Raw genomic sequence first — 19,666 nt, 5'->3', positions numbered from 1 at the left:
GACTGTAGCCCGCCAGGCTCCTCTGCCCATGGAATTCTCCAGGCAAGAATACTGGAATGGGTTGCCATGCCCTCCTCCAGGGGATCTCCCCAACCCAGGAATCAAACCCACCATCTCTTGTGTCTCCAGCATTGGCAGGTGGGATCTTTACCACTAGCGCCACCTGAGAAGCCCTATATAAGTATGCACTGTATATATTATATTATACATTATATATATTATTTTTTACATATATACATATTACATATATATTATATATATTATACATTATATTATAAATATATATACTTATACTATATATATGCTATTAAAGTATATTACACTATTATACTCTCTCATTGCCAAATACAGTACCTTGTACATAGCTGGTGATGGAGCCAATGTAATTCAGGCGATGGCCCTCTCCCACCCAGGCCCCTCTTTTCAGAAGAAACAACCCTTGGAGAGCAAGGTTTATACCAAATGACCTGCCTCTCATCCTAGCCAATTGGAGGACAGATTAGTTTATCAGGTGTTCTCTCTAAATATTTTGACCTCAGTTACAGAAACGGTGATCTGAGAATGCCACCCCAGGAGGCATCACAGTGCCCATACTGTTAAGGCTGATTGGTGTTCCGGAACCCAAGGTGACTGCAACCCAAAGAGATGGGTGAGAAGAACATTCCAGAAGCAGCTCATCCAGAGACAAGACAGCAGGCTTTCAGTGAAGTGACACCTTGACAATCCAGAGAGCATGACTGGCTGTCTGCTGGCTTTCCAGCTTACCAAGTCCAGCTTTATTTCCTGAAGCTGGGTTCCATGAGAGGTACCTTCAAAATTGCCATTTCTAAAATGAGCTTTAATGAATTTCTCATCCTTGCAACCAAACCTGAGTTTACTGACTGACCAATTAATATTTTAAAAAATCATACTCTAGTCTTGTGTAGTCCACTTATGGGAAGTCTCTACTGTGATTTTTTTTTTTCTTCAGAAACTGCTGGACTAAAACAAGCTCTGAAGCTAAGCAGAGTTGGGCCTGGTTAGTACTTGGATGGAAAACAAACTCTGACTCTGAAAGCCACAGAGACCTCTGAGCATTAGATGCCTACTAAAAATAACTCCCTTAGCCAGCTCCAGGTTTAGATTCTTAAAGGCTTGAAATCACCAAAACTATTCGTTTTTTTTTTAGTGATTTTTTTTTTTTTTAGAGTTTATTTTTGGCTGTTCTGGGTCTTCATTGCTGGCTTTTCTCTAGTTGTGGCAAGCAGGGGCTACTCTCTAATTGCAGTGCACAAGCTTCTCACTGCGGTGGCTTATTTTGTTGTGGAGCATGGAGTCTCGGATGCATGGGCTTCAATAGTTCTAGCTCGCGGGCTCCAGACCACAGGCTCAGTAGTTGCGGCGCCCAGACTTAGATGCTCCGTGGCATGTGGGGAACCCATGCCTCCATTGGCAGGCAGATTCTTCATCACTGAGCCACCAAGGAAGCCCAAAAGTGTTAACTCTTAATTCCCTTCAGTGGCTATCATTTCTATGAATTTTTTAAAAAGATAGTTGTATTTTTACAAAGAGCCATCAGCTCTTTCCTCATGTATCATTTCTAGTGAACAGGACAGGACAGATTTTAGTCACTAGATGAGAACTGTTTGCAGGACATGAGTGTTCCCTTCTGCATGTGCTTCTATCTTCCTGCCTGGGCACCTTTCTAGCCCATCCTTCAGTTTCTACCCCACCAACTCCTGCAGAAGGAGCTGAGCAATTAGCCAAGGCCAGTTGTTGAGAACCGAGAACCACGTTTCACATCAGGACTCGAACATCCCCCCGAAGTCAGTGAACAGACGGGAGTATTGGAGCAGTGAGCCTGGAGGGGAGCACCGTGATGTCAAAGGCGTGGAACTAAAAGCAAACAGCAGGCGCTTGCTTGCCCAAGCACACCATACCCATTACGCAGCCACAGCAGAAGCTCACTTCAACACTGCTCCCATCACCAGGGAACTCCCTTTCACTGGGACAACTAGGAGACACAAACAAAATTTTTCTCGCCTTTTATGATTCAAGTCAACAAGCCATGGAAATCTGTGTGCCCTAAGACACGTGGGCTGTTTTGGGTAGGGCGGGAGCGTGAGAAAGTGGTAGAGATTAGATAGTGTCTGAGATACATTTTGGATATGGCAACCACTCATTCACACGGGAAATGGCAGAAGGAACATAAAAGCTTGTAAGAAGGCTGTCTCCACGCCAATCCGAGAGATGAGCAGAACTTCTGCCTGTGCCTCATTCTGTCAGTTTCCACCATCGCCACTTGTCACTTTCGTACCAAGAACCGGCTCAAACTGACAAAGAGAGCCCGGGAGCCAGCAGCAGCACAAATACATGCTCAGAATAGCAAGATATGATTAACAGTGGCCTCGTTTGGGGGAAAAAAAAAAATCAGTAGAGTTAAATGATTGCTCACTGTCTCATGATAATTTTTATTATTTTCTCTCCCCTACAAAATAGTATTTTATATTTCTGTACCTTATCAAAATTTTAACCTCCTTTCTTATCCATGTTATTCATTATTCCCCCCCTCTTTTCCAGAAAGGGAAAATGAAATCATTTGTACATGGGCTGAGCACTGAAGAATTGATGCTTTTGAACTGTGGTGCTGGAGAAGACTCTTGAGAGTCCCTTCTGCAAGGAAATCAAACCAGTCAATCCTAAAGGAAATCAATCCTGAATACTCATTGGAAAGACTGATGCTGAAGTTGAAGCTCCAATACTTTGGTCACCTGATGCAAAGAGCCAACTCATTGGAAAAGACCCTGATGCTGGGTAAGATTGAGGGCAGGAGGAGAAGGGGGCCAAAGAGCATGAGATGGCTGAATGCCATCACCAACTCAATGGACATGAATCTGAGCAAACTCTGGGAGGTAGTGAAGCACAGAGAAACCTGGGGTTCTGCATTCCATGAGGTTGTAGAGTTGGACACTGGCTGAGTGACTGAACAACAACAACATGGGCTGAACTAGTTTGAAAGCAAAGAATACATAAACAATTTTTAATGACACATCTGAGGACTCATTAGGTGACCTGTGAGGTTTCTTCCAACCTGGGATTCCACTGTGCTTTCCATTAGTTCCTCCCTCTCTTCCTGCTACTCCTTCCTTCCTTCCACTTTTACAACTGGCTGAGTCCCTACTTGGTATAAGAATCCATGTTGAAGAATAAAAACAAATGCGTGTGACCCCGCTCTTAGGATGGTTATCATCTAGCATGTGAGGCAAACGGTTCACAAGGATGGTGGCCACTGGCAGGTGTCAGCACCATGTGGAAGTCTGAGTAAAGGCTGGAGAACTTTCCAGAGACGAGCTCCCCTCTGATTGGACAAGGGGAGAAAGCTTTGTGGCATGGGCAGCACTTCACCCTGGGTGTCGAAGGGTATTTCAATAAGCAGTGTGTGTGTGTGTGTGTGTGTGTGTTCATGTGCACACTCAGGCATATCTGACTCTCCTCGCAATCCCATGGACTGTTGCCCACCAGGCTTCTCTGCCCGTGGGATTTCCCAGGCAAGTATACTGGAATGGATTGCTATTTCCTTCTCCAGGGGATATTCCTGACCCAGGGATTGAACCCTGTGTCTTCTGCCTCTCCTGCACTGCAGGCAGACCCTCTACCACTAAGCTACCAGGAAAGTCAAGACATAGTTAAACCTTTTAGGTCCTGTGCTCTAATCTCCAGCCCCTTCTTTCATGTGATTTCCCACAATACTTAGGGTGTCTTGATGAGCACATGCCCTTAGGCTCAGGTGAACACACACACAATTCTAACTTATTCTATTTCCGGAAACATGGAGGATGCTGAAGAGAAAAACAGAAAAACAATGGATCTGAACTTGAGAAAAGTCTTCTGAGAGCTGGAAGAGGTAGGCTAGATGTAAACACAGAAACGTGACCCAGAAGTAGCGGGTTAGTGTCATGTCCTTTGGTAAAGGTTTACTGAGCCCAGCCGCAGGCTGGAGGGCAGGTTCCAGGCAGAGGGGACAGCCCTCTTCTTAGCTCACAGTAAAGACACTGGTGAGAGCCCGAGAGGCTCCAGGCAGTGCTTCGGAGCTGAGAAGGGCATGGGGCGGCCAGGGAGCAGAGAGAAGCCGAGTCTGCAGCCTCCTGACCTGTCAGCCGCCCCAATCTGTGGCCCCAGCAGCTCCCGCTGCAGGACAGGGAGTTGACTACAGACGGTCCTGAAGGTGGGGTGGGGCCTTCCTTTCCGCTCTGTCCACACGCTAGGCTCATGGGCCTGCAGGGAGGTGAGCTACCTTCATGGAACAGCAGACCCCCTATCGCACAGTCAGCAAGATGGCCTTGAGCGTCAGGAAACCGGCAGCCTAGGCTGGAGCAGTGCTGGCATTCCAGCTGCGGACAGCACCCAGGACCTGCTGACACTGTGCTGTCCAGAGTGGACACCTTCCGGAGTCTGCTTCCCTTCCACTTTTACACAAAGGAAATGATCTCAACCGTTCTCAAAAAAAAAAAAAGGCCTCCTGCTAGAAATGAGGCTGGAACACTTACAAGCGTTGGCTGCAGCCTCAGCCTGGAAAGTCCGCTGGGGCTGCCTGTCCTCAGTCCTTAAGGTAAAATGCCTTGGAGTCTCCTCCCTCCACCGCCCCATGATTTGGTTTTATGAGGACAGAGCTAGTTGTGCTGCTCTGCCCTGACAAGTCCAGTTAGGTAGTTGTTTTAAAATGTCATTTATTTGTATTTAACTTTTCAGTTTCTGCATCCATAAATCCCTTCCTATTTAGAATCACCCAGGGTAGACCTTTATTTCCAATAACCTGCTTGCACGAGCTCTTGTCAAGGCCACTTCCCAAACCCGCCGGGAGGAATGGAAGCCGACACTGAGAGCTTCCTCGATTGGAGGCTGAAAAACTTTGCTGCTGCTAACTGTCTGCGGACCTAGACCCTCCGCGGTAAAGTGGGTTCATGCAAATATTCATAAAAGACATCATTTCTATTAAGAAGTAACTGCTGGTTTTTTAAAAATTATTTCATTATTAAAAGTCTACACACATGCACAGGCACATGTCCAAAAACACTACAAGTTTGATGACAAACAGAAAAGTCTAGAGATCCCAAATTTAATGCTAATAAATTTGCAGTGGATAGTACTCCACTCAAATAGTATATGAACTAAAGGTGCCTCCCAAGTTCACGTCCACATAGAACCTCAGGATGTGACCACATCGCATGGAAAGAGGCACTTGGCAGATGTAACTGATTAAGATGAGGTCAGACTGGAGCAAGGCCAGCCAGCCCTCTGCTCTAGGGTCCTCATCAGAAGAGAAGGAGCGACACAGAGACACAGAGATAAACAGGAAACAGCCTGTGATGACAGAGGCAGAGACTGGAGCTACTCAAACCTGGGGGCACCACAGGCTTTGAGCAGCATCTGACCAGCCAAGACACTAGAAGAGACGAGAAAGAGCAACCCTGAGATGTCAGGGCTCTGATGACCTGCATTTCAGACTTACAGCCTCCAGACCTATGAGAGAATACAGTTCTGCTGCTTCAAGCCACCAAGTCTGCAAAATACCAAGTCTATAATTCGTTACAGCATTCACTGGAAACTAATACAAATAGTGAAGAAAACTCTACCTACCACGTGTGTGTACTCAGTAATGTCCAACTCTTTGCAAATCTATGGACTGTAGTCTGGCCAGGGTCCTCTGTCCATGAGACTCTCCAGGCAAGAATACTACAGTGGGTTGTCATTTCCTCCTCCAGGGATCTTCCCAACTCAGGGGTCGAACTTGTGTCTCCTGCATCTCCAGCATTGGCAGGTGGAGTCTTTACCACTGAGTCACCTATCACTATAGTAAAGAAGAATATTTACTTCAATTCATAATCAGTTGAATGTTTACCTGATGCAGATGCAAATTTTGCTTGCTCCAAACCTCAAGCAGCCAACTCTTATGTGTGAACAGTAGAAATTCAGTGCCGTATACTCTATCTATGGGCTTCCCAGGTGGCTCAGTGGTAAAGAATCCGCCTGTGATGCAGAAGATGTGGGTTCGATCCCTGGGTCAGGAAGATCCCCTGGAGAAGGAAATGGCAAGCCACTCCAGTATTCTTGCCTGGGAAATCCCATGGACAGAGGAGCCTGGCGGGCTACAGTCCATGGGGTCACAAAGAGTCAGACACGACTGAGTGACTGAGAACACACTCTATATTTATGCACAAAAGGCAGAAAAATGAAGTGTTCAGGTATAGAAATAAAATACAGCCATAAGGATGTGGGTGTTCAACTGAGAAGATGCACATTCCCGCAGGAGGTGTCTGTGTCCTCCCCGTCGCTGGGTTTTGTGTTTCAGCCATGCCTCTTCCCACTTAACTCATGAAAGGAACCAACAGCTGGTGAGCTTTCTCTCTGCCCTGGTTCAGCCTTGCTGTATATTCTTTTCCACGAGGAAGCATCAAGAAGCATGGGATTTCTTCCCTTTGCCCTCTGATGTGCACTCCGAGCACCTCTGCTGTGTGCACCCCAGCACCCGTGCCCACCATGAGCACCAGCAGCCCAGAGTGGCCACGCCCAACCCCCAGGTCTGCAGGGCAGCTACCTTTCGCCGGGGAAGGTGCATGAGGATGCCACCCCAGCTCCCTGACACCACCTTTTTGCAGAACCAGCACTGAGACTTGTCACCGGCCTCACAGAGTAACAGCACCTTCTGCAGTTTCCCCAGCAACACTGCTTCCATGAGAAATGTATGGATCTGGGGCGGAGATAGAGAAGACCCCACAGGGAGCTCCGGAGTCCAGCACGAGACCCTGCGGGCAATGACAATAGTCCGAGGGTGGCCCAGCAGCTGGGCACTGCCTCAGAGATAAGGCTGCTGCAGTTAGCATCAGAAGGGGGTAATGAGGAGAGCAAGACAAGCAAATTACTTTTTGATCCATTAAAAACGTATTTGTGGTTATGCTTCTTTCTCTCCTGGAGTTTTATTTTATCCACTGGAGTCATGTCCAGGGTAACAAATACGCAAACCTTGACACGAAGGCCTCCAACCTGTGGCTCTTCTTACATTCCTGCCCCGGGAGCAGACTGTTAGGTGGTCAGGTTGGTGGCCTGATAGCACGTTTACTTTCCGTGAACGCTGACTTTCCTTGAGGCACAAGGGACCAATCCCTCTTCTGCACCCCCGCCCCTCATTCTCTCTCTCCTGTACACCCTCTCCTGCGGCTTCTTCTGTAAACCATGTGAAGCACATTCCTGTGTTTGCTGTGGATAAGCATCTTGGAACCTTCATCCCTAAACAGAACCACTTTTTCATGTCAGAATCTCACTGAGGTTTCCAGAGACGCAGGACTTGAAGTAGGTGCTAAAAAGGAACAGAGAAACGTTCCTACTTGTCACTTCCTCTCATGTTCCTGCTGAGAACAACCACCTGAAGATCATCTGAGGGAGGGTCAGGAATTTACTTACTTCTGGGACATTCCCAGAACCGACTATTAACTACGGTTGCCTATTAACTACGGTTCAGCTGCTTGGTGTAAAGGGCAGATCCAGCATTGCTGTAGGTCCTTGTGGCACAGGTCGTCCTAACAGCTGTCTGCACGGTTGCTGTTGTTCAGTCACTCAGTTGTGTCCAACTCTGCAACCCCATGGACTGTAGCATGCCTGGCTTCCCTGTCCTTCACTATCTCCTGGAGTTTGCTCAAACTCTTGTCCATCCAGTCAGTGATGCTATCTAACCATCTCATCCTCTGTCGCTCCCTTCTCCTCCTGCCCTCAATCTTTCCCAGCATCAGGGTCTTTTCCAATGAGTCAGCTCTTCACATCAGGTGGCCAAAGTATTAGAGCTTTGGCTTCAGCATCAGTCCTTCCAATGAATACTCAAGATTGATTTCCTTTAGGATTGACTAGTTAGGCATTCATTTTTAAAAGTTGCTTCTTCTTTACCATCCTGGGTAATCTCTGTCATTATAACAGTAGGCATTTTTTTCCCTTCAATTATAATAATAATCACCATTTATTAGCTCCTACTATACAGTAGGTTCTGTGTTGAGTGCTTCATATTTATTTCTCACCCCATAAACTAAATCAAATTATGATGTCTGTTTTAAGATAAGAAAAAGAGGCAGAGGTTAACTAACATGCCCAGATCATGCAATAAGGAAACCATGTATGTCACACTCTGAAGCCCTGGAGCTTGAACACACCAGAAAGGCACTGGGTGCTCCTCTATACACAGTTCCCCAGACACAAGGCCTTTCACTCTGTGCCAAGCACTGTCCTAAACACTGAACCTGCATCATCACATCACCTTGCTCACCCCTAACACCATCCTAAAAGGCACTGAGCCCGATTAAATGGGTGGACAGACTGGAACTCAGAGTTTAAAGCATCGACCTGGAGTCCACAGGCAGCAACCAAGAACTAAACTTGAAACTCAGGCAGGCAAGCATGCACCCTATGCAGTCCACTGGATGGACTGTCAAAGGCTACTGACCCAGGAAAGATCACCAGTCAGTCAAACATAATTTACAACCTGACCTTCAACACCCAAATGCTGGAGATGAGAAAAGGACTGTTCTTCTCAAACCATCCAGAACCTCAGAAACCCACTTGGAACTTCTTCAGACCTGAGACAGCAGTGCAATCAGATCTCTAGTGAGGAAAACCCCACAGCATGTATGTGAGCCCAAGAACAACCCATGATCTAGGTCAGTAGAAGATGCTTTAAGAGGCTAATCATTTACTCAGTACCTAAGATCTTCCCTGGTGGCTCAGACGGTAAAGTGTCAGCCTACAATGCGGGAGACCTGGGTTCGATCCCTGGGATGGGAAGATCCCCTGTAGAAGGAAATTGCAAACCACTCCAGAACTCTTCCCTGAAAAACCCCATTGTCAGAGGAGCCTGGTAAGCTACAGTCCATGAGGTCGCAAAGAGTCGGACATGACTGAGCAACTTCACTTTCACTTTAGCCATTGAAAAGGATTGTCTTTACTCAATTCAAGAAAATGTTATGTAGTTCCTACTATTTTTCTGGGCACAGTGTTAGGTTCATGGCTCTCTAAGTATTAACAGAGGAGAAGAAAAATCTGAAAAATAATAAGAATCTGACCTTGGAGATACACACTGACTATTGAGAAGGGCAGATATAGAGGTATTTAATTTCAAACAAGCAGACACACTAATGGAAAACAAAAGAAAAACTATGAAGTGGCAAAGTAGCAGAAAGGAGGGAGTGTTTGACTATGGAGGGGAGGCAGGGAGGTGTCACAGAGGGAACCGCATGCTGGGTTTACAAGGAGGAGTTAGAATTTTGCAGAAAGAAGAAGGGACGATCTTTCCCGGTGAAGGGAATAGCTCAACCAAACACGCAAGGCTTGAAGCAGCGGGCACAATGGAAGGACCACATGTGGTGATGTGTTGACCATGACGTCACAGAGGTGTCACGTGAGATGAAGGGAGACGGAGACAGTGAGATGGTGGAGGGCACTGGGTAGGTGGAGAAGGAGTGGGCACAGCACTGTGCAGGCACCTTTTGCTAAAGTCTGGGGGCAAGATGGTCGGCACACTAAAAACATCAGTCTGAAAGGGGTGAGCCATATGGAGCAGGGAGAGATTTGGGTGGGAAGGCCAGTGAGCAGAGAACAGTAAACAGATGAACAAACCTTGGAGCAGGGTCAAGACATTATGGTTACTTGGTTTCAGATTTGGGGGTATGAACACACAATTATGTACATGTGCTTCTGTGTGTCTATGTTGAGCTTGTTTGTTTGACTTAATCTGCAAACGAGTTGCAAATCTTCAAATCCTCTTCTTCCTGCTCTCACATTTTCACAAACATGAAGTATTTGCACAAACATAACATATTGTCAGAGTGCACTCATATTACAAAAACTGATGACTTAATATGGTATAATCTATAATACAGAACAATGTATCAAAGTTTCTGCTGTTATCAATTAAATATGAATTCAATCTAATGCCCTGATCTTTTGGAAATGAACCAAAGTCCATTAGTCTCAGACCATAAATTTATCCATTTGAGAAATATAAAAGCACTCGCTTTTGTCGACTAGAAGTTTAAAATATTCTAAGCTGGAAGAACATTTGATGGGGTCTCTGGATTAGCTGGCAGGCTCCTTCAAGGTGTTTCTGAATAAAATCTATAGTCCTAAACAAACAAAGTTAGGCAGATATTGGCATTATTTGAAACTGAATAGTGCATATATGAGTATTCATTACTTGATCCCCTCTACTTTTACATGTTTGAAATTTTCCATAATGAAAAATATCCTTTTAAAAACAGTACTTCTTCCTTGAACTCTACTTACCCTAATAAAATGAACACAAAAATTCAACTTAGCCCTGAAGGAAAAAGCTGCAAATTTAATAGCACTGCGCCTCTGTTTACCACTACAAAAGTATCATTTATTGTATATGTGTGGTATTATAAGTTCTAAATCTCTGTCTTCCTTCCATGTAGATAAAAGTAGCTCTATTTTTCTTTTTTAATAGATGAGCATTTAAAATACAGAGGATAGTCTTATTTTACCTGTAATACCTAATTTCCCAAACTATGAAAATCTGGCCCCATCCTGGATGCTCACTGACAAACATAATCTCATTCTTAATCTCAGCCGTTAGTTGTTTCTGATGTCTTTGAAAGTATGAAATAAGTTTTCTGAAGTATTTTTCAACTAACATGATTTTAATATCAGTGGCTAATGTGACCCAAATCTATCTAGCATGACAGCTAAATTGCAAAACTAGGAGGAAGATATTTCTTGTGCCAAACAACTTTTTTTTTTAACTTTACAATATTGTATTGGTTTTGCCATATATCAACATGAATCTGCCACAGGTATACACGTGTTCCCCATCCTGAACCCTCCTCCCTCCTCCCTCCCCGTACCATCCCTCTGGGTTGTCCCAGGGCACCAGCCCCAAGCATCTAGTATCATGCATCAAACCTGGACTGGCGACTCGTTTCATATATGATATTACATATGTTTCAATGCCATTCTCCCAAATCATCCCACCCTCTACCTCTCCCACAGAGTCCAAAAGACTGTTCTATACATCAGTGTCTCTTTTGCTGTCTCGTATACAGGGTTATCGTTACCATCTTTCTAAATTCCATATATATGCGTTAATACACTGTATTGGTGTTTTTCTTTCTGGCTTACTTCACTCTGTATAATAGGTTCCATTTTCATCCACCTCATTAGAACTGATTCAAATGTATTCTTTTTAATAGCTGAGTAATACTCCATTGTGTATACGTACCACAGCTTTCTTATCCATTAATCTGTTGATGGATATCTAGGTTGCTTCCATGTCCTGGCTATTATAAACAGTGCTGCGATGGACATCGGGGTACATGTGTCTCTTTCCCTTCTGGTTTCCTTAGTGTGTATGCCCAGCAGTGGGATTGCTGGGTCAAAAGGCAGTTCTATTTCCAGTTTTTTAAGGAGTCTCCACACTGTTCTCCATAGTGGCTGTACTAGTTTGCATTCCCACCAACAGTGTAAGAGGGTTCCCTTTTCTCCACACCCTCTCCAGCATTTATTGCTTGTAGACTTTTGGATCACAGCCATTCTGACTGGCGTGAAATGGTACCTCATAGTGGTTTTGATTTGCATTTCTCTGATAATGAGTGATGTTGAGCATCTTTTCATGTGTTTGTTAGCCATCTATATGTCTTCTTTGGAGAAATGTCTGTTTAGCTCTTTGGCCCATTTTTTGATTGGGTCATTTATTTTTCTGGAATTGAGCTGCAGGAGTTGCTTGTATATTTTTGAGATTAGTTGTTTGTCAGCTGCTTCATTTGCTATTATTTTCTCCCATTCTGAAGGCTGTCTTTTCACCTTGCTTAGAGTTTCCTTTGTTGTGCAGAAGCTTTTAAGTTTAATTAGGTCCCATTTCTTTATTTTTGCTTTTATTTTCAATATTCTGGGAGGTGGGTCATAGAGGATCCTGCTGTGATATATGTCAGAGAGTGTTTTGCCTATGTTCTCCTCTAGGAGTTTTATAGTTTCTGGTCTTACGTTTAGATCTTTAACATTTTGAGTTTATTTTTGTGTATGGTGTTAGAAAGTGTTCTAGTTTCATTCTTTTACAAGTGGTTGACCAGTTTTCCCAGCACCACTTGTTAAAGAGATTGTCTTTAATCCATTGTATATTCTTGCCTCCTTTGTCAAAGATATGGTGTCCATAGGTGCGTGGATTTATCTCTGGGCTTTCTATTTTGTTCCATTGATCTATATTTCTGTCTTTGTGCCAGTACCCTACTGTCTTGATGACTGTGGCTTTGTAGTAGTGCCTGAAGTCAGGCAGGTTGATTCCTCCAGTTCCATTCTTCTTTCTCAAGATTGCTTTGACTATTTGAGGTTTTTTTGTATTTCCATACAAATTATGAAATTATTTGTTCTAGCTCTGTGAAGGATACCGTTGGTAGCTTGATATATCTACCTAAAGAAACTAAAGACCTATATATAGAAAACTATAAAACACTGGTGAAAGAAATCAAAGAGGACACTAATAGATGGAGAAATATACCATATTCATGGATTAGAAGAATCAATATAGTGAAAATGAGTATACTACCCAAAGCAATTTATAGATTCAATGCAATCCCTATCAAACAACTTTTAACTACTGTCTGATGGAAGTAGAAAGAAGACCCCTAGAGAGAGTCATGATCTAATTACTCAGAAATGAATGGGAGTCTTTCAGGTAATACTCATGGAGGAAGAGATTTTTTTCCCAGCTAAGCCATAGATACTTAAAAAATCATTTCCAGTGCAACCAGAGAAGACAAAGTTTAAACAAGTGGGCACTTTGTAGATGGCATGTGTAGTAGGAGAGCTTTATCATCTGGATTTCCAGGATTCAATGTCTAAATCCAAAACTTGTGCCATGTCAGCATTTAGAATGGCTTCATACATTACACTCATCATGCTCACTCACTCAGTCGTGTCCAACTTTTGGCGACCCCATGGACTGTAGGCCACCAGGTTGCTCTCTCCATGGGATTTCCCAGGTAAGAATACTGGAGTGGGTTTTCATGCCCTCCTTCACAGGAAAAATAACACTCAGTCTTCTCTATCCATTTTAGCTCACTCTCCATTTCTACTGCATTACCATCAACCACAATAAAGAACTTGTAACTCTTTGTACAATGAATTAATGATTTAATCTTAATTCTGTGTCTGGCATGCCCTAGATATTGTCTTCATCTTATTTATCCATTTTAACCCCATGTTTTTGAGTAACTGCTCCATGCTTATCTGACTCACTAGATAAAAGGTCAGATGTTTTGTTTCAAGAAGTCAGATGTTTTGACTATCACTGTATGACCTTACATCTGTTTAGTTGGCACACAACACATATTTGATGATTTATTAAATGAAAGAATGATTTTTAAAGGTCTATACTTATCATGAAGCCTAATTTTATCACTTTTGAAAATAACTTGGCCTGCTCTGCCTCACTGTAAAACTTATTTTCAATCCTTAAAAACTTAACAGTAGCATTGATAAGGGATTAACATCCAAATTATTTAAAAAATAACTCAATAGCAAAAACCAAAGAATTCAATTTTTAAAAGGACAAGAACTAAAGAGACATTTTCCTAAGAATACATCCAAATGGTCAACAGGTACATGAAAAGATGTTCAACATCACTCATCAGCAGGGAACTACAAAATAAAACCGCAATGAGGTATTACCTCACACCTGTTAGAATGGCTATTATCAAAAAGACTAGAAATAACAAGTGCTGGTGAGGATATAGAGAAAAGAGAACAGTTGTGCACTGTTTGGGGGAATGTAAATTGGTACAGCTACTACCGAAAACAGTATGGAGGTTTCTCAAGAAGTTAAAAACAAAACTGCCATACAATCCAGTAATTCTACTTCTGGTTATTTACCCAAAGAAAATGAAAATGGTATCAAAGATATATGTGTATTCACATGTTTATTGCAGCCTTATTCATAATAACCAAGATGTGGAAACAACCTAAGTGCCCCCAAACAGATGTGTGGAGAATGGAAATGTATATAACACACAAATAATAATAATACATAGAAATTACTATTCAGCCATGAGAAAAAAGGAAATGCTGCCATTGCAGCAACACAGATGGACCCTGAAGACCCTGTGCTGAGTAAGACAAGTCAGAAAGAGACAAATATGATATCACTGTTACATGGAATCTTAAAAGAGCTCAGCTCATGAAAATAGAAAGTAAAATGGTGGTTACCAAGGACAGGAGTAGGGGGAGAATTAGGAGAGATATTTAAGGTACAAACTTGCAAATAAGACCTAGAGAACTCATGCACCTTGTAGTGATTACAGACAACAAGATTGTATGATAAACATCAAATTTATTGAGAGACTAGATCCTAATTACTCTCATCACAAAGAAATAAACATATAATGATAGAGGTGTTAGCTAATGTTACAATGGGAGTAGTATTGCAGTACATAAATGTATCAAAACAATAAGTTGTACACCTTAAAAAAATTAACAATGGTAACATTTTTAAATGTTTCTGCCAGAACAAATTTGCATAAAATATGTAGAAGATTTTTCTCTTAAGTATTTTGCTACTCACAAAAAAAAAAAACTATTCCTAGAAATTTCAACTAGCATGCTATTTTCTTTTCTTTCTGTTTTTTTTTAAGCACGCTATTTTCAACCAAGGAAAATTTTACTTAATGTGGCCATTCCAGATTTAGGGGCCCTTACTTCCTGACACAAGATTAAATTCCCCATCTGTGAAAAAAATGGAACTAAATATATGTTTTTCATGCAGTGTGATTTGTCACATGGCTCCAAGAATTCACAACATGACATGAAATACAAAACTGGGCCTGGTCCAATGCAATGAAAACCGAAAGGCTAACTCCCCTCCCCTCTGGTTGACCATGGGGTTTTCAGCAAGAAACATCTATGTTCTGTCACTTTCTAAAGAACAGAGAGCACATGCAATAACTCATTTTCGGAAAGCAGCTTTTTTAAAGATATTATACCTGTCTCTCAAGATGGATTTAATAAAAATGGTTCACAGACAGTGGTCATCATTTCATTTTGCCCAAAGATGACTACATTCTGATACACAGAATTTGTCAGATATCATTCATCTTGCTTGTCAGTCACACAGAACATAATACATTTAAGAGCGAGGAAAATAATTAAACACACTGAGAGACAGAAACTAAAACTCCAAACTTCTGAGGCCTAGAGTACTTTATTCGTGCCTTAATTTCTGTATCAGGAAAGTGGGGGAAGTTATTTTTGTCATTGCTTGGTCTTTGGTGAGAATTTGCTGTTATTCATTAAAAAAAATTCATAAAATATTTTGTAGGTAACATCATTTAATACCACTTTCCTTTCAAGTATTGTTCTGGAGTGAACACTGAATTCAAGAGAAAGAAAGAAACATTTTAAAATATACATAATTCTCTGCAATATAAAACCGAAGCATGAAAAAGCAAGATAACAGGCGAAAAGCAAGTTCACGTGGTATAATGTGACCTATAGTATAAAAATAATGTGGGGCTCTTCCTGAGGTAGACACAGAAAAAGCAGTGCAGACAAAGAAACCAAGAGAAGAGAGAACAGCTGTTTCTTACGTGCAGTTGAAGGAGATGGGGCTCCTCTGGCCTCTGGTTCTGACGGCATTTCTTGCTGGTTTCTTGACTCAAGGATCTTCTCCTCTTCTTGGCTGGGTGTTACAGACATACCACTTGGGTTTTCTCTGCCAACTGAAATTAAGATTTGGAAAAGTTTTATCCTCTCAAACCACTTGTTTCTTCTCAGAAAACCCACCATCTGCTCATCTATGCAAGTTTAAGCTTTGCTATTGTTTCCACTTCGATGCCGTCAGAGCTCTTTACTCTGCACTACATAGTAACCAGAAAAATGATTTTTTTATAGCAGTGGGCTGCACATGAGTGGTATCCCTATTAAATCTGTGCATTCCTTTTAAATCTAAGCAATAGTTTAATGCCATAATATGAATTGAATGACTTATTCAAGATGTTTTTCTTATAGCTTCTAAATGGGTACATTGCCTACATCAAAAGGTAAACCTGACTAAACGTTGTTCAAAAATGCTTTATGTGAATTTAATGGAAATTTAAGAATCAAAAAAGTATATATATATATATATATACACACACCTACAAATGAAGAAAACATTAGCTAGTTTTCTGCCTTTTATTTAGAAGCAAGTTGTTTTGTCATCTTGTTCAGAAATAGATATCCCCAACCTAGCTATGAAATTAAAAGATGCTTGCTGCTTGTTATGGCAAACATAGACAGTGTATTAAAAAGCAGAGACATCACTTTGCCAGCAAAGGTCCATATAGTCAAAGACACAACTGAGTGACTGATCAACAACAACAATAGATAAAAATACAGATATTATATATACTACCCCCAAGATACATATTATATTTATGTATCACTCATCTGATAGGATATACATTTTAAAAATGATGAGAATTTTATATCTATCTCCATATAACGTATAGGTAGACCTTGTTAAGAAAAGAGAAGTTAAGTAAGAGACAGACGGACAAAGAAAATCATCTAGATTTTGATTAAGCCAAAATCCATGGGACTAAACAGGGTAAAAATTATATCACAAAGTGAATTTTGAGATAATTTAAGAACACATTAGAGTTTCCCCAATTAACCTTTGCTTAGGCAAATATGTTCTAAGCTTCAGTTGTTTAAACAAAGCTCTTAAAACCTTACTTCACTTTGCTAGAAAACCTGAACTTAAATATGAGGGAAACCAGTTTCAAAATATTCACACTTCTATCCCATTCTTAGAATTTTTATCCCAAATCCTATTTTAATTCAAATCCCATTAGTGCTGATCTTTTTATCTCCTTTTACACTGTGAACATTAAAAATTAATCACAATGAAGCTGAGAATGTTTCTAACAGCTCCATCCCCTCTCTGTATATGCTGCTACTGCTAAGTCACATTAGTCGTGTCCGACTCTGCGACCCCATAGACCGCAGCCCACCAGGCTCCCCTGTCCCTGGGATTCTCCAGGCAAGAACACTGGAGTGGGTTGCCATTTCCTTCTCCAATGCATGAAAGTGAAAAGTGAAAGTGAAGTCGTGTCCGACTGTTAGCGACCCCGTGGACTGCAGCCCACCAGGCTCCTCCGTCCATGGGATTTTCCAAGCAAGAGTACTGGAGTGGGGTGCCACTGCCTTCTCCGCTCTGTATACGAGATATCCGTAAATAACAAAATACAAGCATGCATACACATACACCCATACACACATACACACACCCAATTTAAACAACTACAAAAGAGCTCAATGTAGCAAAAAACTTTATACCTAACATTAAACATCTGAGAATTTGAGATGTGTTTTTATTATGCCTTTTTCACTGCTTCTAGAATAACAAAAATGTAAATACAGTGAAATTATCAGTCATTGTACACACACCATGACAAAACAAATCAAAATGGAAACATTTCAGGGTAAACGTACATTTGATGACTTGTGGATAGAAGAAAACACTCCCGTTCTCAGTATAAACAACTGGCTTTGCCTGTCCATCTGACCGAAGTCCAACAAACAACCCTGGGCTCTTCACCGATTCCAGGCTTATACATGCATTTCTCAAGTTCTTCTTAATTTTAAAATGACAGTCACTGTCTCCTATACCCTATAATCAAGAGAACATTATTTCATAAATATGAGCAACACTGAAGGATAGAACTTAAAACCAGTCATTTCACAAGAATATAATTTTGCTGCAAGTCCTCTTGACAAATTTAGAAGCTGTTTGCACAAAGCCCACTATGTGCTTCACCCTGCTCCATAAGATCCGGAAACAGAGGCCAGTGATTGGCTGAGCGAGTGGACACAGGACTCTGCATCTCAGAGGGCTTTCACATGAGTAGAGGGCAGTGTGTGCTCATTACCTCCAGAGCTGCCTGCCCCTGTAAGTGAGGATGGAAAGCTGACACATGAGTGCTTTGGAAACACTCTAAAGTGGTGTTGGAAAAGAGGGCAATTCTTACAAGTCTATTTACATTTAAACAGAAACCAGGGGCTTCCCTGGCGGTCCAGTGGTAAAGAATCTGCCTTCCAATCCAGGAGACACAGGTTCCATCCCTGGTCCTGGGGGACCCCACAAGCCCCTGAGCAGCTAAGCCTGCGTGCCACAACTACTGACCTCATGCTCTAGAGCCCACACTCTGCAACAAGAGAAGCCACTGAAATGAGAAGCCAGCACACCACAATGAAGGGTAGCCCCTGCTTGCCGCAACTAGAGAAAGCCCACGTGCAGTAATGAAGACCCAGCACAGCTAAAAATAAATACATAAATAAAATAAATTTTTAAATAACGCAAAAATAAACATAAACCAATTTTCACCAGTAGAGTTCACATAAATGACTCAAGGGTTGTAGAGCAAAACATTCAAGAACCAGATGCCAAAGGAGTAATCTACACACCCTTCAGATCATCAAAATCACCTCTTTTTATGGCATTTAAAAATCTAAGATTAGAAAACATTTCACTTTTTGTTGCTTTAAAAAGTTTTCTTAAAAAAAAAAGTTTTCTTATAAGATTTAGGAGTTCTGAAAAATAGGTTTTGTGAGACTGGACTGAAATTTCCAATAGCATCTATTATTTGTAAAAGATAACTGCATTCAGGTCTCTGCCCTGCAAAGTGAGTTTCTTTTAGGTAAGAACAAATGTCTGTTGTCTGTTCTTTCCCATAATGCAAATATGAATTAAGCAACCTCTATAGTCTGTTCTTGTTTTGGATACAATAAAACTCTGGCTTTGATTTGTATGGCCAATTAGAGGACACAAAGACATATACAAATAAAAACACAATATGTAAGAACAACAAAATAGAGATGAATTCCTCCAGTTTGGGGAGAGAAAAGTCACTAAACTCTGGAGAATAAGGAAGAAACTCAATAAACGTTTGTTAGCTCTAAAAATAGTTATCCGTTTTGATCGTTTCTAATCTCATAATTTCTTCATGCAATGTCTTTCCCTCTCTTTTTGATAATGAAAACTGGGATTATTCCCTCTAAAATTCACCATTCCAAGTGATAGGCACTGAGCGACTTCACTTTCACTTTTCACTTTCATGCATTGGAGAAGGAAATGGCAACCCACTCCAGTGTTCTTGCCTGGAGAATCCCAAGGACGGGAAGCCTGGTTGGCTGCCGTCTGTGGGGTCACACAGAGTTGGACACGACTAAAGTGATGCAGCAGCAGCAGCAGCATGGTGGCTAAGACAGTAAAGAGTCTGCCTGCAATGCAGGAGACCTAGGTTCAGTCCCTGGGTTGGGAGGAATCCCTGAAGGAGGAAATGCCAATCCACTCCAGTATTCTTGCCTGGAGAATTCCATAGACGGGCTATACTCCATGGGGTCAGAGAGAGTTGGACATGACCGAGCAACAAACGCTTTCACTTTCACCCACAATGCGGCACCTTGGTCTACTTAATGTTTCAAGTTGGGGTGAAGGAAGGATTTTCTGACCTTCCCCAAAGCCAGTAATAAGACCCTCATGTGGGAGAGGTGTCCTCCCAGGGCGTCCTTATCTCCAAGACAGAAAGGTTTTGATGAATAGGAATATGTCTTGCCCTTCCCCCAGTCCACCAGGCTTCACTCATACCCTTCTTCGTCATCT

The 19,666-nt window shown here is 42.0% G+C and overlaps 1 protein-coding gene across 2 annotated transcripts in view; it reads right to left on the bottom strand.

The window, feature by feature from the left end:
* LOC104987872 overlaps positions 1–19,666 on the bottom strand; it is a 147,701-nt gene that overhangs the window by 3,057 nt on the left and 124,978 nt on the right. For both annotated transcript variants that reach the window (XM_010838962.1, XM_010838963.1), the window contains 2 exons: positions 17,497–17,674; positions 15,609–15,740 (listed from right to left, as the gene is read on the bottom strand). In XM_010838962.1, coding sequence (XP_010837264.1) covers positions 15,609–15,740; positions 17,497–17,674 — 310 coding nt within the window. The remainder of the gene's footprint in view (positions 1–15,608; positions 15,741–17,496; positions 17,675–19,666) is intronic.

Source organism: Bison bison, unplaced genomic scaffold (genome assembly GCF_000754665.1).
Source record: "Bison bison bison isolate TAMUID 2011002044 unplaced genomic scaffold, Bison_UMD1.0 scf7180017864108, whole genome shotgun sequence".
Lineage (NCBI taxonomy): Eukaryota > Metazoa > Chordata > Mammalia > Artiodactyla > Bovidae > Bison > Bison bison.
This window is presented reverse-complemented; position numbering and strand designations above follow the sequence as displayed.